This window comes from Tinamus guttatus, unplaced genomic scaffold (genome assembly GCF_059628265.1).
Source record: "Tinamus guttatus ecotype Peru unplaced genomic scaffold, ASM5962826v1 Tinamus_guttatus_pri_ptg000284l, whole genome shotgun sequence".
Classification (NCBI taxonomy): Eukaryota; Metazoa; Chordata; class Aves; order Tinamiformes; family Tinamidae; genus Tinamus; species Tinamus guttatus.
This window is the reverse complement of record NW_028288818.1, coordinates 545,460-567,803: the sequence shown is the minus strand read 5'-3', so window position 1 is coordinate 567,803 and position 22,344 is coordinate 545,460. Positions and strand designations below refer to the sequence as shown.

At 43.4% G+C, this 22,344-nt stretch overlaps 1 protein-coding gene across 2 annotated transcripts in view; it reads right to left on the bottom strand.

The window, feature by feature from the left end:
- Window positions 1–2,046: 2,046 nt before the first annotated feature.
- The window catches only part of LOC104572272 (alpha-1,2-mannosyltransferase ALG9), a 28,393-nt gene continuing 8,095 nt past the window's right edge, over window positions 2,047–22,344 (bottom strand). For both annotated transcript variants that reach the window (XM_088527379.1, XM_088527378.1), the window contains 9 exons: window positions 22,178–22,265; window positions 21,926–22,031; window positions 17,662–17,784; window positions 16,805–16,959; window positions 15,744–15,873; window positions 14,940–15,087; window positions 14,523–14,652; window positions 11,215–11,345; window positions 2,047–2,297 (listed from right to left, as the gene is read on the bottom strand). In XM_088527379.1, coding sequence (XP_088383505.1) covers window positions 2,174–2,297; window positions 11,215–11,345; window positions 14,523–14,652; window positions 14,940–15,087; window positions 15,744–15,873; window positions 16,805–16,959; window positions 17,662–17,784; window positions 21,926–22,031; window positions 22,178–22,265 — 1,135 coding nt within the window. In that variant the 3' untranslated portion in view covers window positions 2,047–2,173. The remainder of the gene's footprint in view (window positions 2,298–11,214; window positions 11,346–14,522; window positions 14,653–14,939; window positions 15,088–15,743; window positions 15,874–16,804; window positions 16,960–17,661; window positions 17,785–21,925; window positions 22,032–22,177; window positions 22,266–22,344) is intronic.

Sequence of the window (22,344 nt, the reverse complement as noted above, 5' to 3'; positions counted from 1 at the left end):
ACACGTTGCTTTTTGGCAGGTGGCAGGCATGTCCCCTACTCTACTGCAGACCACAACTGAGATACTGTCAACATTACTAGAGCAACATGATCAGGAAAATGAGGTTGTTGCAATGTGCAGAGTGCTGAGAGAAGCTGGGATGGAAACTGAGCCAACCCTGCATGCAGGGTGCCTTCTACCTACGCTAGCAAGTTCCGCAGGCAAGAAAGCATAAATAACAGGAAGAACAACACATTGGGTTAGTATTTATGGTTCACCCAAGGCTGAAAGTAGACCTTAAGGAGACTTCTATCAGCAAATCACAAAATCCACAAACAGGCTGATAACAGTATTTGCTCGTTTCAAGTACGTCACTCATTAGCACCTACTGACCTGTCTAGTAGAATCAACAGCAGAAATAAATTTCAGAAGTAGCAAGAGATCTGAGGTCAACTTCATGATACACTCATTCTTGCAAATCACTCTATGCACTGTGACAACTCTCCTTCCAAGAGGAGACAATGGAGTCAAAATGTGGGAACGCTGTAAGCAGTGGCTGTTCCTGGAGTCACCATCTGGGCTCAGGGGCTGAAGAGAACTCAAAATTATTTCAAAGCTGGAGGAAGCTATCTATCTCTCTGGTCTCCAAGTTCCATCTGGAAAATTGTTTTGAAGCTAATATCAAGGAAAACTTCTTCAGGACACTCCTAGATGGATATCTGGTTGATTTAGCAGAGAAAAAAAAAAGAAAAAGAAAAAATACTTTTAAGTCAGCAGCACAGCTCATCACTGGCATCCTTGCCTTTTTCTTACTTAGGGCTTACTTACTAAGTTTGTCTTACTTACGAACAGCAGGCACTGACCATAGAGTCCCGTTTGTTCCCCTTCTTTGGAATATTCCTAATGCTCCTCCTCTCTGTTCAGACCCCAAGGGGACTTAGCCCCTGCCTGCATTTCTAAGGCATCTCCTCTGAGTCAAGCCATGCCTTGCTCCTCGTCCACCTCCTCCTCCTCTGACCCAGTAGTGTCATGTTAATTCACAGACCTGTGGGTACAGCTTGCCCTTCCTATCTGGCTCAGCTGTCAACCTGCACACGGGCCAAGAGACTTGCCTATCCTAGGATTCTGCACCTGGACCAGCATACGTATCCCCAGGGGCACATTCTTGGCTGTTTGCATACAAACCTACCTGCTTTCTGATCCAACTGCTTGGCACTGTCACTGCACATGCAGACCAACATATTCACAGGTGTAAGGTGGGCACAGAGCCTGTGCAGCTTTTTTCAAAGAAGGGAACTTCCTCTCAGCTTCACCTCATGCCATGCCATTCCTGCATAGTTTTCAAAGAGGTAGATGGAAAAAAAGCCCTCTTCAGCTGGCTTGCAATACAACGTGCTTTAAAAATGGTGATATAATGAAACAGAGCAGTGCTTTGGAGCATATTAGACCAACGGAACACATACACTCTGTACCTTGTAGGTTTGGGAAACAAATGTTAAATACTCTTCCTATGGTTCTCTCCTTTTTGCATTATTTTTGGAAATTCTAGATACCGTAGACTAGAATTCAAAGGCTGTTATCAGCATCTATAAGGATTGCTTTTCCTTGAAAGTGTTTCGCAGGCAGAGCAACATGGCACAGACTGCCTCATTCCTAGAGATGCAGTTATTTCACAGTTCACTGTCTCACAGTTTTGGTCTTTTTCTGCCCTCTCCTTCTTTTCTTTCTTACATGCTGTTAGCTGAAAAAGTTCCTTAGGAGAAAGTGAGCGCTACTTACATAGATGAGGACTATAGAGAGACTTTACAGAAAGAGAGGTGGAGTCGGATTTTTCTGGAGCCAGACTGCAGCTTGGAGTAGAATCTCACACTGCCATTCCTTGTTATTTTTCACTTTCCTCTTCTCTAGTGTAATAGATAATAACAACGGGAGCAGCAGGGATAATACGGTTGTAGGTGGCTGCTGGATTTTCAAACTGTTTCTTACCAGTATTTTCTGAGTAGGCAGAGCAGAGACCTGACATCAAGAACTGAAAGCTTTTTACAGCTGGAAACTTGCAGAGTGAAATCACTTCATGGGAAATCTTTATTAGGGAATCTTACAAGCACAATCTTTCAAAGAGAACGGGAGAAGCCTTAGGCAGCTGTCCAGCAGTGTCAGTGGATGCTTGCGATTGTGTTCAGCAGGTACATTGCTAGCCTCCCATTTTTTTCCTGATTTGCTTCAACCTCCGGGATTTCAGAATAGTGTAGTTTGCATACCATGTGTGCTGCTCTGACAGGAGAGGGATGTAGAACGCACGCAGTAGCTTTGAGGACCTGAAACCAAAAAGGAAAAACTGATCATCCTTGAAGCAGTCCTTAGCCAACGTATTCAAAATAACAGAAATGAGGTTTTGAAAAAGGCCTGGTTGGTGGACAAGGGCACAGACATATCAAGCCAGTCCATCTTCTCCGAAGATGGTTTTTGCCAGTTTTACTAGCTTAAAAGCGTGAGCCTGCTCAGGTTTTCCAACACCATGTACTCCAGTAGGATTAAGGGGGAGAGAAAGAGGGAAGCCTGAAAGCAGCTTAGCTCCTAAGTATCACAGTCCAACAGCAAACAGTATAGACTATGGGCCTGACAGAGGACTTAATACCATGCAGGCACACACAGCTCCCTTTCCTCAGGACACACTGTGAAGCCGGAACAAGACTGCAGTTTGCTCCTGACATCTCCTGTTTTCTGTTCAATCTGTCTGGCCTCCTCCTTCACGGTGCCTGAAGTAGAGAAACTTTGGCAGGTTCCAAGACTTGAGGATTTTCCTCTTCTGCTAGGGGTACGGAATTAAAGAGGGATACACTGTTCTAAGACCTACAAGGCAAGCCCACAGCCTCCTGGTACTGTGAGCTGGTGCTTTACAGCATTTTGCTACAACTATGCCAGCAGAGTAGTCAAGCATGGAAGGCTTAATAGCTGTATCAAATTAGTATCCTTTGGCTGCTAATTGCTGAAGCTGTGGTGGCTGGGAATATTTTAAATACTTGCATTCTTCTACTCAGCAACATAATAGTAAAATCCAAGTTTAAATGTTAAGTGGAAAAGCAAGATAATTTCCTCCATCATCAACACTGAACCCTGCTAGAAGCTTAGAAATTTTGAGTGAATTCTGAGATCTGTGCTGGGGCAACAGTCTTGCCTTCTCAGCACTGAACCTTATCTCCTTGAGTTCATCTCATTTGTACAGTAGCTGGCTTGACAAACACGCTACTTAACTTCACCAGCACAGAGGCTGGAAAAGCAGCAGCACTCAAATCTGTGGTTTGGAGCTTGCCAAGTGGTCAGTAGCACATACTGGTACAGTGGTATACAGATCCAGCGTGTACCTGCCGGTCACTCTAAGTCATGCAGCTATCCTGGTAATACAGCCAAGGACTTCAAGCCTCTTTCAAGAAGAAAGATGAATTGTGTTTTGTTTGCTTTCTGCAAGGCAGTAGTGGATATTTTTCAAAGATATAGTTGAAAAAAAAAAAAAACCCACAATGTCCGGAACTGCCGCTGCAGACCACATCTCCCAGGAGGCTCCCAGGGTTCTCAGACAACCTCACTGTAGCACGACTGAGAGCAGCAAACTCCTGACCTCCTGCAGCTCCAAGAAAAGGTTGACGATTCCTACGGCACTACTCGGTGCTAGGGTCCTGTTACATGGGATTCCATACAAGCACAGAGCAAGACTTGCTTCACTTGAAGAGTTAGCACTCCAGAAAAACTGATGGGGAGGGAGTGTTATTCCCATACCAGAGAGAAGACGAAGCGGCAAGTACTGCCTACCCTTAGAGAGGTCAAAGGAACGTGAACTCCCACAGTTCCCACGTCCCACTCCTAACTGATGTTCCATACTCAGCATCCTGCAAGGCTGCTTTTTTGCCAAGCACTTTAGCATGTAAAATCGCTGATTGCTTTGCTTCTAAGAACAAAAGGCTCAGAAATAATGTTTAGGCCCTTTACAAATTACAAAGCTCCCACCAAAGTTCTTCAATAAAAGAGCCACAGGAAAGGCTAGTTCTTTGTGAATTCCTGGGGTATGGAAATTGGGAACATGTTTAAATCAAAATTTATTACCAGGGAATAACTAGGTGAAATATAGTAATTTTGGTGTGTTCTGAACAAGACACGATTTTTGCAATTGTCATTCCTTGTACCTGGAAATTAGAGGCCAAGTTCTCTCCAGTCTCTAGAAGAAAAAGCATCCCCTTGGGACAGGGTGCTTGCATTTCCTCCTCCGTCTCTTGCGGCCAATGAACATCATGTAATTGCTGGGCTTTTTCTGGTATGTCCTCGTCTGAGCCCGAGAGCCTACCGTTGCCTGAGCCCACAGTAATGATAGCTGACACAACTTTACAAGCATGTGTACGCACACACACCCCACATGCATACACTGACATCTCACAGTTCTCAAGCTTGCTGCTCTCTGTGAATGGTTCGGTATCATTTCATTTCCCTTGGTGGGAGGTGGGGGGGAAGATGTTCATGCTGCTTGTGATGCTGTTTAAAACAAGTAAAATGGAAAATAAGAGAGAGAATGCCAGCTTAATGTGAGACTGTAAAGAAGGGACAAAAATTAGCACAATACCCTGGAGTTTTGGGTTTGAGCAGATAAGAACAACCTGAGCGAAAAGTTAGTACATTGCTGACTTGCCTTGTGTAATTTAGCTCACAGACAGGGAGGAAGGCAGCACCTACGGCTGATGGCTGAGGTCCTGAGTATAGAGTCTGCCACACTGAAAATGCTTTCAGCTACCTGAGGCTTACAGGTGACTGCAGTGAGACAACTGGTTCACATCCTCCCTTGACCTAAATGCACCTACATAACGACAGCCCCCACCAAGTCAGCCCTGTATCAAGTGATGGCACCCCAGTAATAGTGGGTCTGACTGCTAGAGCAACAGAACTAAGCGCCTGGGGTTCCCATCAGCACTGGTGCCTCTCCTGTCTGCAGGAACACTACAAGCCTGTTCTCACTTCCTCTTCCTTGCGCCCTTTGCGAGGAGCACTCCCAATACCTTTCGCGTGCTGGGATCCCAACAGGTATCGAATGCTGCGCCCAGCGTTGCTGACAGCCTGCTGCTGGGGGCTGCGTGGCACATGTTCAGAATCTGCAGAGTTCTGCTCTGCATTATAGAACAGAAGGATATTGCATGATCTGACAGTAGCCAAAAAAAACCAGCTCAAGTCTCCCAGATCAGCTTACTCAGTATCACCACCCCGAGTTTGCAGGCAGCCTGAAACAGCAACTTTGAGCAATGGAAGCTCTCCACATGCTCTTAATCTCACTGGCAACTCAGCCCTTCTTAACAGCAGTCAGAATGTCAGTGCTCGCTGTTACATAGCTTTTATCATCAGTGGAATAGGAGGAGAAAAGTACTGTTGGCAGAAAGGAGATCACGAAGGAGGCAGGAATGACTGACAGAAAAAAAAAAAAGAAAAAAGAAAGAAAGAACTGAGGGCGGAAAATGATGTGAGATGCAGAGCAGAAAGATAAGCTGCTGTTCCCATCAGTGGATGTCATGTATGCTGCAAAGACACAAGGCTCATGACAAGTAATAACACAGTGTATCGGTGTATAAAGGACACAGTTCATCTACATTCCTGTTCTCTGGGCAGCATTTCCCCCTGGAACAAGGAGTATGCACTCCAGAAACAGAGATATAAATCTCCCTTAGCCAGGGGCGACCCCAAAAAAGAAGTTCAGCCTGCTTTTCAAGGTAACCTGATACTATTGCGTACACTATCAGGTCCGCAAGAAATCCTTGGTTTCTACAGGGTGTTAGCTAGCCAGGTCTCTGGTGCCATAGCAAAGCAGCTCCTTGTTGACGAGACTTACCAATTCCCTGGCCTAGCGACATCAGTTTAAAAAAGTGCAATAGTAAATAGAAGATGCATATTAAAAACAGCAACCCTGACATTTTCAGGAAAAGACACCTTTTTAGACCTGAGCTGTGAATACCTAAAAATGGCATGATAACCAAGGGCACCAGCATATGCGGTCAAGTGTTTCTTGAGCAGAAGCTTTCTCACCACAAAGGGACACGGCCTGGACATTAGCAAAACATTTTTCTCTCTCCTGCTAGTTACTACACAGCGACAAAGTCCTGGAGGCTTTACTTCCAACGACAGAATCCTAGCTGCTGGTGCCCTACAGCCTGTGGAAGCCATGAGAGAGCATTAAATTCAGACAGGAAATCGTTATCTCCTGCCACCTGGTTCCATCAGGCTCAGCAACCTCAGACAGCAGATGGCACATGGAAGGGGTTGGGATGACAGCAGACAGTGAATATATATAATGTTCTATTTGCATTTGTGTCTAAATTTGTACTCTGGAGACTGTGAGTGTGTGTGGCCTTAGGCTGCAGAGTTCCTATGGAGTACCTTGGTAGTAAGATCAAGGCCACAGGGGTTCCAAACTGGGAAGCCAAGGGTCCAGTGTGATGATGTTGCAGCACCGTGACAGCAAGGCTCCCTCAACAGCAGCCTCTGGAACACAGCTGGGCAACAGGCACATTCTGTCCAGTCCTTGCTGTGTCCCAGAGGTAGGAGGTCTCCCACATTCCCAAAGGAATTCTTGTCCTAATACTTTTCCTTTTTTTGGTCTGCACCTAGGGCAGTTCCCAGTCAGCACTGAGCTGCACAGCACCATGCTAGGTTCAGCAGACCTGCAACCAAAGCCCTGTTCTGTGTTAGGCATATTTCTATAAATTATCTATTGAACTTCAGGAGAAAACAACTGAATAGCCCTGTTCTATTAACTCCAATGGATGCTCTTCTGGAGGAAGAACAAGAAGTGGCAAGTGAAGGAATTGAAGTCCCCACTCCCAACCTCAAAGATGTACTTGGAATAGAAACAGATAGATACATGCAGGGTGATGGTGCCGAAAAAATGTTACTGCCAATTGTATCTTGTAGCCTGAACTTCTCACCCAATTTGGCAGAATTCAGAAAGACAGAAGAGGAGGAGGAAGAGAAAGGAAAGGTAGAAGAGGGGGCAGGATGAAGCTGGAGCTTTGCCACATGAGAAGGACCCAGTACCTTCTGGCTACTGGCACACACGGGAAGCCTGCAATGAAAGCTCTCTGAGAACCCATTAACATTTGCACTTCCTCTAAGTGTTAAATTTTATACCACCTGGGCACCTAACAAGTGACTTAACTACTTATAAAACAAAATCAAGAAAACTATTTCATGTAGCATGGAGGAAAGCACCACTAAAGGGAACGAGACAGAGTCTCTTATCAAACCAGGGTGGTGATATTCTAGCACAAGGTGACTGAATCATTAATCTTGCATTAAGAATACTTTTTTATGATGGAAAACCCAGGGGTGAGAGCACAAGCATTTGGAGCAAGCAGACGGTTCAGCCTAAAGAGCTGGAAAATATGTGCTCCTCAGCAGGGAGCTGTAATATATTTCCCCTTTTCTGTGCCAGATTTGGAGCGCTCAGCCAATATAGAATTAAATGGACCTGGACAAAGCAGCTTCCTGAGGAGCATAATTAGCTGGTGGCTTGGAGTGCTCTCTAATTCAATTAGCAGCACCATTTATCAGAGCCAGCTGAGATTTACATTTGCACTTGCTGACGTCAATGTGAGACTCGCAGTGAGTCCCAGAAGCCTCTAGTTCAGCAGGAGTGAATTGAACTGCTAGGGTCATTTATTTTCAAAGAACAAGAGCTGGAGGTTTTTTTTTTTTTTTTTTTCGTTCTTCCTGACCCTCCTCCCCACCTCCGCTTTTTTTTCCCCTCTAATGCTCTTTTCTCTACAGTGCTTGAGCTGTAGATCTGATTGAAAAAAAAAAAAAAAGGAGCAGGGGGAGAGAGAAAGCCACTCGTTCACAGTGCTTTTGCACTTACTTCATAGGCAGCAGAGGGCACTTCCAAATTATTGTGTGGAAGCAGGTGCGGGATTTCAGGGATGCGTCATTCTGCTGAGCTGGGAGGGGAGGCAGCACATGCTCAGAAATGCAAACAGCCTGGACTGTTATATAGGAAGATCCTGACACATCTTCCTTCACTCTACTCAGAGACCTGTATGTCTAACTCTGTGAAGAACTCTGCCCACGCATTCACTAGCTCTGAGAAGCTTTGACCTTACCAGTTTCTAGCACCTAACATGCTGCTACATCTATAACCGTGGGTTACTGCTTCTCTCTCCTAGCTCACACTTTGATCATCCCTCTGCCTCAGTGATATCCCCAGTTGAGCACATGTCCTTTTTGTCCTTCACCAGCACCAGGCACTTCAGCCACCCTACCTGCAAACGGCTGATCTGAACTGGAGATACTCACAGCAGGCATGTAAATCAGACACGCTGCTATGGCAACCTGGCCTCTTCCACTGTGGTGAAAGCACCGCATCTCCCTTCTGCTCCAGCTGTGACGCGTTGATAAGAAACAGCATGGAGAATTTCCATGCAGCACAAGAACAGGAGAGAAGGAAGGAGGCTGCCAAGGCACGCCAGTGAGGCCAAGGACCTGACTGCCTGACCTCCTCTCAACACATGCTCTGCAAACCCTCTTCTATTGCAGTCTCCCACAAACGCAACAGCATCCTTTATTAAAGAGGACACTGCAGCCAGGAGAGTCCCCTTCCTCCCTGCACCACTCAGATAACCTGTTTCTTTGTTCTAAGCACTCAGTGGTTGCTTAGCTATGGAAGACTTTGCCTTCCTCCCCAGTGTTCTGCTCTTTCAGCTGTCATTCCAGTTCCAGTGGTAGCAGCTACATACTCTCTTTCTTCATAAAGCCAGACACAAAAACACTAGACTCAGATATCTACACCCCCATACTAAGTGTGTTACCTGGAGTTTGGATCCAGGCCTTCAGAGATGCTTAGCCAACAGGAAATACAGCTCAGGGATCTAGCTGGAGTTTAGGCCATCTAAATGCAACATGCAGTATCACACATCAGATCCAGATGACTGGACAGGATTTCAATGCCAAGCTTGGGAAAAAGTTACTGTCCCCAAGTCAAAAGAAGTACCTTGACAGCATTTTCCCTAGAAGTGCAGAGCTGCCCACAATGCAAAAGCATCTCTGCCTCTGTGGTTCAGGAAGCAGAATTCCTGAGCAGCCAGCCCAATGTTTGCGCTTGCCAAGACACAGAGGCTTGGCAATAAACAGAGGAGTTCCTGAATCCCATCCATCTCCCCAAAAGAGAGGGGGAGAGGCAAATGAATTTCACAGAGCAACTCACAAAGGAAATAACATTCAAGCATCTAAAGCGAGGGGAGTGTGACAAGGACTCAGCCAAGTACTGAGCTCTGTCTTTGGCTCCAGCTTTAAATCCTTACATTGTTACCATGCAGCCCTGCAGAGTGGAGTGGGGTCAGAATTAAGGAGGAACACCTTGCAGGAAACATCTCCAGGCAAGTGAGAAAGGAACAAAGGAAACCCCGCGTCAGGGCAGAGGATTCCAAACTCTTTGTGCCCCTCCTGTGGCAAGGCCCACGCTCTCAGGCCAGGCGTAGCGCTCTGGCAGCAAAAGGAGCAGAAACACACTATCTTCCTGCTCCCTCACGCGCACTGCCTCGGATCCCGCAGGGCACGCCTTCTAATGGCATGTGAAAGGGCTTCAGAGGAAAGAAGTAGAGAGATGCATCTCTCAGGAGCTTTAACCCAAAGCTCAGAGGCTGAAAAAAGCACACTGCATTAATCCAAAAGCCCCATTAGACAGATGAACCCTTCTCTACCAAACGCCAGTTAAAGACGGGGTGGGGGAGGAGGGGGGGAAAGAAAACAAACAGAAATTGGCATGGAAAGTAGCTATGGAGAATCGGGGATGTTCTGTACAGCCTTTGCAGGGTAATTTGCTCTGCTTTCATTAGACAGGTTGATGTGACAGCCTGCTAACCCTGGAAGCACTCCTAATAAGTAATACCCCCTGATAGGAGCCAAGGTACCCTAAAAACTCACGTGCATCTGATCCAGAGCCTCTGACTTCAAAGGACATTAGATCAGGGCCAGCCGATCAAAGTTTGTCTTTTCAGTAGAGCACAACAAGACACACCAGCTTAGAAAATACCTGAACATGTATTTGAAGCAGAAATGCCCCTGAAAGTTTCCATTTTCTTTGCTCTGTACAAGAAGTCCTTTGCAAAACTGTTGCCCAGATGTTCCTATTGCCTCATTAATTAAACTCACTGGCCATTTCCTTCTCACTTCCTGAAGCCTTGCCTCTAACATAACAGCAGGTCCCTAGGCAAACACAGTTCATAAAAAATCTTGCCAAGGAAACTTGTGTCAGCAATCTGGCCATAATGAAAGCAGCCTCTGGGAAAAGCACGTTTTCATTCCTTCTCACTCTCTAACTACTTTCAGCAATCTGTCTTTGGGTGCAACTCAGACCTACTGCTAGGTCTCACACAAAACACAGGCCTTGGCTTGTGTGTTACTGTTTTATAGAGACTTTTCTCGACAGCCTCAATGTGCTGGCATGACAGCTACATGACCAAAGCTTTCAAGAAATAAATAACCATCTCTCTACAGCCTGAGAAATTGCTGTCCTTGCAAGGACATGTTAACATTCCAGTTAACTCCCAGTTTGATGATCCTGACTCCATTGTGTGTTAGCCTGGAGGGAGACAGTTTCACTCTAATATACGCTTCTCATAAAAGTTCTTGTTCAAATGCATAAGCAAGTTGTTTAGTGAGGAACAGAATTAACGAAGCCTAGACTGACAGTGATCTCTTACATGGGTTCTCTGATGCCTAATAAAGGAAGGACCTTGCTATCTTTTCACTCTTTGAAACTGTCTTCCCTACTGATCTGCCAGTTTTCATAAAACTTTTAAGAGTTCACTCTCCTTGAGGCTGACTTACATCTGTCTATTAAAATGACTGAAACAAGACAGGAGATTCAAGTCTGCTGAGAGGACATGACAACAAACTCTTTTTTTTTTTTTTTTGAAAACAAAACAAAAAACCATTATTTTAGTAAGAAGTGCACAGAGGGGATTCCTTTTAAATATAATCCTGTCTCTGCACTCTTCTCAGCTAGCTCATGCTTTAAAGCAACCTACATAACAAATATTGGAGGTACAAGTAAGACCAAGGTTGTACTGTGGCCAGTATTTACTGGAAACACCTTTTCAAGCTGGCTCATGCTGCCAGTATACAACCACTTTTGTAAGCGGACTGCCAAGGGCAATTAAGTTCACTGACCTGCCAGCCCTTCTCCCTCCCTTCCAAGTACGTAAAATATACCTGGAAGCATCTAGGAATGGCTTGTAGGCAATGGTGACCCACTCTTCTTTGTTGGAGGAATACCTTGGCTCCCTTGGGGCTTCAGCTGCTGTATCCAAGTCCACCAGATAATGGCATTTAGAAATGTCAATCTGCAAAAAGGAAGAGATTCTTTGAGTTTATTTCCTATAGGTTTACAGGTATATATGTTAACAGACACCACCTGTTTTTATGCATCCACAAAAAGGAGTTTACATTTCTAGCAGCAAGTGCTTTGTTTACAAAACTTGGTAAAACATTTTGAATATTTTCAAGTGAAAGTTTTATGGGGAATGTAAATAATCACCGCTGTTCGGATCAATGGAGAGGAGTCCTGGGGTCCCTTTCTGAGCAACCACCACTCTACTGTCAGCTTTTTATTGAGGAACTGTCAGGTCACAAAGGGGAATTGGAGTGGACAGAATCAATTCTTCTGGAGTCTTTCCTTGTGGATGCCTAACTAGCTCTTTAAGACTTCTAACGGTGCTGGCTCCACAGCTCCCCAAGCAAAAGACTTCACTATCATTAGTGTTAGAAAGCTCTTCCGATGCCTAAACTGACACAGATGTCCTGTACTCTGCTTGGTTTGTGCATGAATAGCAGGGCTGCAGCACTGCTGACTCCTCACTGTCTTGCCTTCAGCAGATGAACATCACATTGCACTCCTCAGACCATATGGATTTGGTATCAGCACAGTCATGCCTTTATCAGCTGCCTCTGACGCAAGTAACGGCCGCTCTGCCCTGACAGCAGTGTTTGGCAGCTCTCTGCCAAAATATGAAAATGTATTCGAGGAAGTAACATCACAGAAATCAATTTTATGTGCGACCTCCCAGATAAACCAACTGCAGGCAGTGTCCCCAAGAGACTTGCATTACGCAACCTTCTCCTTCCTGCTGACGAGAGCGCTCTTGGATGCAAGCAGACCATACTATTCATTTACATGCTGCTGGCAAATAGCCCCCTCCCCACTCCTCGCAGGTTCTCATACAGATGTGCACGCAAGCTGCTGCAGACAAAAAGCTTTGCGAGGACATATGTGAACTGTCAGATACAAAGAAGTCTTGAGCTGCTATCAGGATAAATTTCCTTTTAATAACAATCATAAGTTATGAGATAAGGTCCATACAAGGTAGTTCCATGAAAGGATACATTGTGCAGAAACCTTTGCATACAGAAAAAGAGCTCTAGAGGAGAAGACAAGTTAAGAATAAAGACCGTCCTCCAGCTGAAAAACTAGTCACCTGTAAGTGACATAAAAACATAAGTCTCTCGCTGGTGCCTGGATGGATGTTGGCACAGCAACACAGAGCATGGCAAGAGCTTGTCTGGTCTACCACAAATAAAGATAAAATATGGTGATTGCTACAGTTCAAAACAGAAATGAAGGGAATGGAAAAAGAAGTGAAAATAAAGTGGTTAAAAAAAAAAAAAACCCTGAAGTCAGGAATTTTAACACTGTATCTGCTTTTAGGTCTAATCTACTGTTCCTGCTTGGACTTCTCTTCACCCTGTATTCTCCTCGTCAGTAGTTTTGAAGAGAAATACATCTTCCTGGTAGGACAAGTACAAGTGCTGTTCAATACCATTAAGGAAGAAAGAATCGCAAAACAAAAAAGTTAAATTTCTCTTTTTGCCAGCACCCCATAGCAACAAAAAGAGTGAAATTTACTCCTCAGTTTTCAATGTAATGTGCTGTAATAGATACTTACACCGGAAACTGAGATCAGTCTCACTTCAGCCATTAACAGGTTTTGAGCTGTCCCTGGCTGAGATAATCCTTCCACAACATTTGCTTTCTCCTCTTTAAATGACCAACAGACTCATGCTATTTAGATTTATTTGCAATTATGGTCCTTTTTTTGTTCTCTCTCCCTCTCTTTTTTTTTCCCCTAAACCTGGGTGTGCTTTCACTCTTTGAGCTCACTAAATTCTAGAGAAGCTCCTGTTTTCATGGCATCATCATCAGCTCTGAACAAAACGCTTGTTTTAAAATCCCCTTTAAAATTTACATAAAGTAGTTAGTTTCTATTTGTACGAAAGAAACCTGTCTCAGGCCTTCTTTCTTGCATCAGAAATAACAAAATTGTATGGTGACATTAAGAAACAACCATGAAACAAAAGTATATGCTTGGTTCCATAGTCACAGACTGCGCACCAGCCAGATGTCTGTGCTAAAAATATGCCGCATTTAAAAGATTTTGTAAATTAAATGCATTGCAGCAGACGGCTTCTCTCAGGTGGGTACACGCCTACCTTCCATTTCTAATAGCTACAGAATGATGCTCGAAATGAGAGAGCTTCAATCCAGGCAGTTCATCCCTGCCTTTACTCAAGATCCCACCTCTGTTACCATATCACAAACTATGCATTTCTTAGAGTAGATCACAGCTGCTCTGTGCACCATGTAAAAGACCATGAGCCACATAAATGAGCACATGTCCACTCTCCGCAGTCAAGCTACACCGATGCATGCAAACCAGAAACCTGGTCTTATACATATGAGTGCTTCCTAAATACTGTTGAACGTACCAAAGTTATCCCCCAAGGTGTTAAGAGAGGACAAAAAAAGGATTGCACATTTCTTGGCAGTTCTTCTTATTCACCCCCCTAAAATAGAAAAGGAAGGATGACGAAATATCTGATATTTAGTGCCCCACTAAAATTTTAACTGCCAAGTAATTTCACAAGTAGCTAGCTGACAATACTTCAAAAAAAAATTCGTATGTGAATGCTATTTTTGGTTAGGTAACACAAGACAACCAAGAATAGTAACAAATGAATAAAACTGGTATACACTATCTTAACATCTTTCCATTGAAATCACTAATGTAATTGCTTCAATAAAGCTCCAAATTAAGCTCCTTCTCTTCTCTAGCAAATATGAAGAATAACTTTATATTTAAAGAAAAAGGACACAGGAAAATTTCAATCCCTGCTCAGTGACGAACACTTTCTGTGGGGGATTTCAAACTACGTATATGCATCACTTCCCTGTGTGCACAGTAATATGTTATGCTAAACCCAAAACTGCACAACTAGGAATTATTACTTCTTTTTTTGCCTGTTTTTCTTTTTCTAACCTCTTTAAATGAAAAACAGGGAGATGAAATGCAAACAAAAACCATGTTTGTATAAATGGGGAAATTTTTAAGTGCTGCAAAAAATCATTTTTGTTCTGTAGCTGTAAAGTCCCCAGACAAAAGATGGGGAGATCTGATCCATGATTCTAGGCACTATAGTAATATGAATGACAGAGTAAGGAAGGAAAACAGCAATGTAATTCTTACATAGCGAGATGGCTCTTCCCTGTTCTGGTTGTTCATGTCAGTAGGAATGATCCGCGTTGCCATTGGTCCCTTGGCAAATTGTTTCGGTAACTGGCCCCTGAATTCTGACAGGATGAACTGGAGCTGCCAACTATAGAGAAGGGTGTTAGAAAGCATAAGAGGAAACTGCAGAAGCTGGTAGAATTTTGCATGGAGTAAATTAAAAAAGTATAACACAGGGCACTTCCTTCTCGACAGTGGACAGCCTTGCTGGAAGAATGGTCACACGACAAATTTCAACATAATCTATTGACATCAGACCTCTGAATCTTGTGTTTCGGAAAGGCTGGTTTTCAGAGACACAATGTCCAGAAGGTTTCTCACATAAATACTTATGACAAGTGCCCAGCTTACAGATCTCACCAAATCAAACCTTACTTATCTGGCAAGAGAAAGCTGCTTGGAAATCTGTACCACTCCTTTCCCACACAGACGTTAACTGGTCTCCCCTCTGGCACAGTGTGAATAGTTGGGTCAGTGGCAATTCTGTGAAATTCTGGATATAAGTCCAGAGGCCCATGGTAGCCTATGGAAGAGATAATGTTGCAAACAAGGCTAAAACAGACAACATTTGTTTGACTTATCTCAAAAGACTAGAAACAAACGTTCATACCTATTTTCTAGTTGACAGCTTATTGAATAAGTTAAATGGCCACTAAAAAGTGGCCGGACTCCAAACCTTGCCATTCCTGCATTTTGGAGGTGCTGTTAGCAAGCACCTTTATTGACGTTCTCCAATCCTGACTGTCAACAAATATTCACCAGTAAAAAAATTCTGCTGCATGACTTTGCAGATATGGGAAGGCTCACTGCACGGCCCCAGTTCAAGAAAGCACATAAGTACCATGCTTAATCCATTTCCACAGAGGTCACATGCACCAAATTACAAATTTTACATGGGAAAAATGCTTTTCAAGTAGGACCTTATGTTTACACATTTAAGTATCTGCATAGACAGTAATCTGGATACAGATTTTGAATAAGTATAGCCTTCCAGGCTGAAATTGGAGGGCATCGGTGCTTTAGCTGATATAATTATACTAATATGCATCATACATCTAATCAATATTTAAATTGACCAATACAACTTATTCCTTCCAATGGAAGGTACAATGATATCTAAGCTCCTAAAACTGTCTTAGCTTCAGACCAATACCCCAAGAAGCATAAGACCATACCAACCTCTGAATAAGGCAACCGAGCGTGACAATGACAAGAGGCCAAAAAGAAAGACAGTCCCCAGAGCCAGCCAGTTGGAGGAGACTGTGTAGTGTTCTAAGCGGTAACGCTGGAATATGAAGTGGTAACACTTCTGATGAGAGGAAAAAGAAAAAAAAAGAAGAATTTGCCCAAACTCTGATACGGTTGAAAAACTAACACGAGAAACTGCATCAGATGCTTGGCTTGGTCCCTCTCTCCCGCTCTGCCTTTGTGTAGGAGGGATTACCACTTCCCGGCTTGTCAGCATACAACAAAATGCATTTACTACACACACCCCTGCCCTTTATAGCTGGCCCGACAGTCCAAGAATGCCCAGCACTATGGCAAGTTATTAATCCTTGTGACATGTCTTGGATGTTAATTTGTACTGGCATTGTAACGTCACAACTGCAATCAAAAACTCCCACTTGCAAGTGGGACAAGAAATCAAAGTCACCACGGAACAACAAGTGGCAAGGAAATACTCTCAGCCATTTATAATGTGACACAATCCCAGACAAGTTCCTAATGTGATCACATTATAAAGTCATGACATTTGATCTTTTTTGCTGGACTATTCAGAAGTTTGCACGAAAGTCCAAGATTATCGGATTACTTCATTCTGCATGCCACTCAGGTAGGGGAATTCCAAATACTTCTGCATCACTGCACAGAGCGAGCTAAGAGTTTTCCAGGCACTTTCCATTAACCTATACAGAAGGACTACATTTTTTCTCATAAAAGCAGCAATGTGCACACTCTTCAGCACTTTACATGATGTGCATTTTGCTTCCAGAGACTTAACATCTGCCCGTGAAAAACGGTATGAAAATGAAAGTGCACTAGCTAGCAGATTAGATATAGATGATGGCAAGTTACCCACAGGACAGGGAGCTACGTAAATGCTGCAGCCTGTGTAACAGACACAGACATTCTGCAGACATTCCCAAGCTTTGGAATTCAATATTACCAAAGCCAGCTAGCACTTTTTCTCCCTAAAGGTGTGAGCTCCTTAAAAATCAACACATCCTACCGGAGCTTACCTGAAGAGCAGAGAGCGCCACAGCACCACAAAGGCAGATGAGAGGATAGATGGGAAAGAGAAACCTCTCCTCTTTGTGGGGCTGACTGAAGAAAATCACGATCCAAATGTACATGGGAGCTAGTGTCAGCCAGTAAGGACGGCCCAGATTCTGAACTGAAAGAAAAAAAATACACTCAGCAAAGTAGTAATCGAAGAGTAAGAGATTTATCCTATTTTCCCCTCTTGCATCCACCTTTCACTTCAAGTCATTGTTTAGTCACTAATGTTTCCGCAACCTTCATAGCTTCATTACAAAAATGACAGCACGTGAGAGGTCTCTCAGGTACCTTCTGCCCAGTGCAGGAAATAACTGATTCAAAAATAACAACAATTACCCTGAATTTTAGTCATGCTGAGGGGAGCTGCACAGTGTCTGACAATTTTCATTCCCGTCTCTGCCCTCCTCCCTACTGCCAACAGCAGGGTTAAACAATTTAGCCAAAGGCATTTCACAGACAATAAGAACAAAGCACCCAGCAGAATGGCTCCTGCTGTTAAGCACAAAAACACTAAGTGAACAGCAAGAAGTCTTGCATTGACAGGATCTCCTACAGGGCTTTTACTGTTTTCTGACAGTATGTCAGTCATACGCAATAAACAGATATAAGCAAACACCCATTAGCATATATTTTCAGCAAGGTTTACGATGTTATTGCTTCATGTATCCAGTAAATATCAGAGAACAGATCCCTAACTGGACTGATGAACCTGGAGGCTGCTGCTGCCATTTAACATATGGCATGAATCTTCCTCAGGAAAAATGGCACAGAAGGACTGTAACTGAATGCTCGGTTCTCACAGCTATCTTTCACTCACCATGAAATTTCTGGAGCAGGCACTCCATGAGACAAGTCAATGGCAGGACAAGTAGAGCCAAAATAAATGCCACATTGAAATTCAAAAAGCCGTTGATGAAATAGAAGGACCAGTGTTCAGTACCTAAAGCACAGGAAACAAATCATGGGAACAAAGCATAGAAAACCGTCTAACAGTGACAATGGAACTAGCCAACAGGCTTACAAAGTACCCATATGTCTTACAATTATGTCTACCCTAGAGACTTTCTTTTCTCCCTTTTCATGAGGGATTTATTTCCTTTTTCACTGAGTCATAGTCAGTGTTAAATCCGCTGCTTATGATTCACAAGTTACTAGCACCAGTCTTGGCCAACAGAAAGCTGTGACACAAAACTCATCTTGGCCTTACGGAAGCCTATGCAGCAACAATGATAAAGTCAGGAAATTTTATCCATCAATCATTCTAGCTAACATCATTCTTGTTACAGAGGGATAATCTAAAAGCACACCACGCTAAGACATTATTATTACCCTACAGCACATCAGTGGTGTTATACTCCATGCTGTCACAACTAGAAAATGTACTAGAACCAAACAACAGAAAGTGCTGCCATTCACACTTCAACTAAGACACTGCTACTAAAGTGCATCCAGATGCTAGTTTTGATACTTTCCCATAATAGACACTATTTAAAAATTCCCTGCTCCATTTTTTCCTGCTGTGTGGCTTTAAACAGTAGCAATTCAACTCCACTGCCTGGCACACACAGACAGGTGTTGGTTGCAAGCTGGAAGGATGCAAATTGACAGAAATTCTAGTCCAACTGTCATTCATCTGGACTCTCATCTCAAGATGCTTAAAACCCTAAACAATGAGCAATGCCAGTTCCTCTCTGCACATTTGCCACTTTCTCTGTGTGATTAGCTCAATCAGTTGATAAATGACACGCGGGGGCTTTAATCACTGCACTGTTGTGACAGGTGTCACATGCCACGGCAATTTCCTGCAATCAGAGCCACTTAAAAAGGGTCCATGTTGAAATTAATCAGACAACTGAAAAGCAGCAGGGAAAACCCAACACCTCTGCAGCTCCTACAACTAAATACAGTTACGAGTGGAAGTAGTAATGCCAGAAACGTGCAACTGGAATGGCCGAGGCGCCGCCCAAGCAACATAAGTTCTTTTAGGATCTTTACCTATTAGCACTGAAAACGAGAAGCAGTTACAGGGTTCTGAACTGTATAGCTGTTTGCCTACTCTCAGTACAAAAACTAAAAAAATCACTTGCTTGCAGATGAACCCAGGAACAGACAAAAGTCTTCTTAAACTGACATAAATTGGCGATTAGTAATATAAATTGATTATTTATAGGGCTTAACAAGCCATGATGCTGCAGCTCAACCACAGCAATGGTGAGAGCAACTTGGCACAAAACAGAGATGTTGTAAAACAGGCTTAAACTGTCCAATATTTGCCACAGGTTAAAAGCCTGCAAACATACCAAAGCTGCAGCTCAGTTTTTAAGTAGTAATTAAACCACAATAATCTGATCATGAGTCACTGCTCATTCTAAACAATTTTGATGCAGTCCTAGTATAATCAACAGCCGGTTTTCTGCATTTGATTTATTTTCATTCTACTTAGTGACCAGGATTCAACAGAGCAAGGTGTCATATAAAGAGTTCCAATTCCAGTACTTTCAGTTATGGCCAGGCATGAGCTGAAGAAAGTTTCCTGAAATGCCACAGCATTGCAAATCATAGGCAAACCTCTCATCACAGGAAGCAGGGCACAAGCTGTGTCACCAATTGCGTGTTCTTAGCATGTACGCACACAAAAACACCACAAAGCCACAGAATCAGGCTCAGGAATGTCTTCTTAGAAGCTACTTTCTCTTGACTATAGAAAGCTAATAACCACAAGGGGAAATATTCTTTGCACAGATGGTGTTTATCCAGAAGGAGTATACTGCTAAAGGAAAAAAGAAGAAATCCAGCCTTGCCTTTAGGACTCCAACCTGAGGCAAAGAAAAGATAGTGTGGTGATTACAGTGAAGATACAGGTCGATGACTGCAATCTTCACCAGCTTCAGCTCCCATCACACGAAAGTTGGGAAATCCCTGTTCCAAAGCCAGAAGGGCTCTCTAAACACACAGTGTTGTCCTGACCACACTGCATAAAAGAGCAGTTTTGGTTAGGCTCTTTTATTAGCCCAAGGATGTTATACAAATGTCACTATGAATAAAACACTTCAGAATACATTCGTCCCTGGAGCATGCTGGAAACACTTCATGCACTAGTGTATAAAAAAGGTCATGGAAGAGCCCATGCCAAACCCCATGAGACAAAAAGCCTGGAGTCTCCATTACAGTGATTCACAGCAAGAGGCTTTGGTGCCTTCCTGCAGAGACGAAGAACCACAGCATGGCAGCCATCACTGTTGTGCCACAGCACAGTGAACAAGCCACCACTCAGCACCCCCCAAAACAGGCTTCAAGGGAGCTTCCAAATACAGCCTGCAGGACACTGCTGCAGAAAGCCTCCACCAATCACTGGCGAACCCCTCCCAGAAAACCTTGCTAGAGTTGAAACAGACTACAGAGATGGTGGAGACCCTGTTCCCTAGGACACCCTGAAGTCTCCTCCAGCAAAAAGTCCCTCTCAAACTCCGCTAGAAACATAATAAACTCTTCCTCTGACTCTAGCACTACAGGTATGAGCAACTTAGTGAAGCGGCAGCCCCCAAACAAAGGCTATGGCTTCACCAGAAGGATTCAGACCTAAGATCTGGGTCACCTAGTATCCTGAAAGGCTACCACCAGGAAATCGCATGATAGGCAGATGGTTTGCTTGCAGATTAGATATTATCCTGGTCTCCAACACTAGGAGATTATCCTAAACCCTAGAGCATGAGGTTTAATATCCATTCTGAATTTGACATTATTATTGACGATGACAACTCTGACTGCCCTTGATATCCATAAATATTTCTAACCCCTTTTTAAATTTTGTTGAGGCTATCGGCTTACTTATTTCTCATGGCACTTATTCCTACATGTAACTATATGTCTGAAATGATGTTGTATACATCAATCTGGAATTTTTGCTAACATAAAAACCATATGGAATGAAACGTTAATCCCGTACTTGCTACTGACTCACTTTGCAAGCTTAGGAAAGGCATTTCTTTCACTCTGTGTTCAGCTCTGGAAAGTAGAGATAACTTTTATATTGCCTAAGCCCAAAAAAGGGGAAAAGTTCATAAGCTTTATGAAGGGCTTATAGAGGAAGGAGCCTAAATATTATCTTTGCTTTTTCTGGACTCTGATGCTTGTCATTGTCAGAAGGTCATTTGATTTTTTTTTTCTCTTCCATTCTGTTGTCCAAAAGAAACAAGGAGATCCAGTGTAGCCTATGTGACTCAAATTTGATTTGCATCCATTAAGATCGCCAGAGAAGCATGTGGAATGAGTTAACCTTTCTTCCTTCTGTAGAGCCTGAAGGATACTTTTACAGTAACATTGGATGCTACTTGCCAGCAGAGCCCAGGCCACATACTGTCAAATAATCAAGACCATTCCCAAAGCACAGTGTGGAACTAGGGAGTCTGCAGAGACCTATGTGACCTGAAATAATGATGGGTCCTGCACTGCTGCACGTTTCCTCAAAGCTCTGCATCCTCACTGAGGGGTACAAGAAAAGCCAAGAACAGGATTAAAGCCAACACATACACACATGCACATACACATGCAGATCATGTCTCTCTTTCCTTGGCTTAATTAAATTGGCAATTGATCCAAGTGTGTAACCAGCATTTTTCAAATATATGATGAATGACTCAATTCTTTATTATAAATAACCACTCTGAAAGAAACACCCAGAAAGCAAAATGTAAAAGTGACTGCACACTGTGGCAAACCCAAACTGTATTAAACAACTTCATTTGTGCCTGTTGCATTCATGTTGCTACCAGACAGTTCTCTGTTGTGATGCAGGGTTGTTGAGACATCTCATGATGATTTACAGAACTTTGAAACTAAAACCAGCTTAACTTAAGGCACTTGAAACCCAGTGGGAAATGTGATAATGTTCCACAGATTCCCAACTCGAGAGAGACACCCCGTGGCAAAAAGTGAAAACTGACACTTTCTGGAGGTGGCAAGCTGTTCATCCTTTTGCCTATGTCCAAAATAAGACCAGCAAGCAATACCTGCTAGGTCTGTCCCTTGACAATAGCAAGAAAATCAACATTTTCCTTCCTGTGGCGTTATCTTAAACTCACCATACAGATCAGGTCCATGAGAGGTGAAGACATTGTATAAGACAATGTTGAGAGGCGCAACTACCAGCTTCCCATAGTAATAGCTGTCCACAATTACCAAGGGCACCTGCAAGAAAGTTTCTATAATGTATGCAGCGTCACAAGCTCTCAGCTGTATAGCCCAAAAACTTTATGTGATTTTGTTTACGAAACTACTCTTCCACTCATTGCAAGCCAAATCCGTTCTTTCTTTGACATATTACAGGGACTTACCAGAAACATGATCAATGACACCACACACCAATTTAGGAAGCTTTTCCACCTCTGCTTCATGATTAGCAAGTCAAAGGCAATAGGAAGGCTGAAAGAGAGAGCAGGCATTAAATGGAGCCTTTACCTTGCCCCACCACGAGATTTTCTATCTCTTTGAAGCAAGGGAG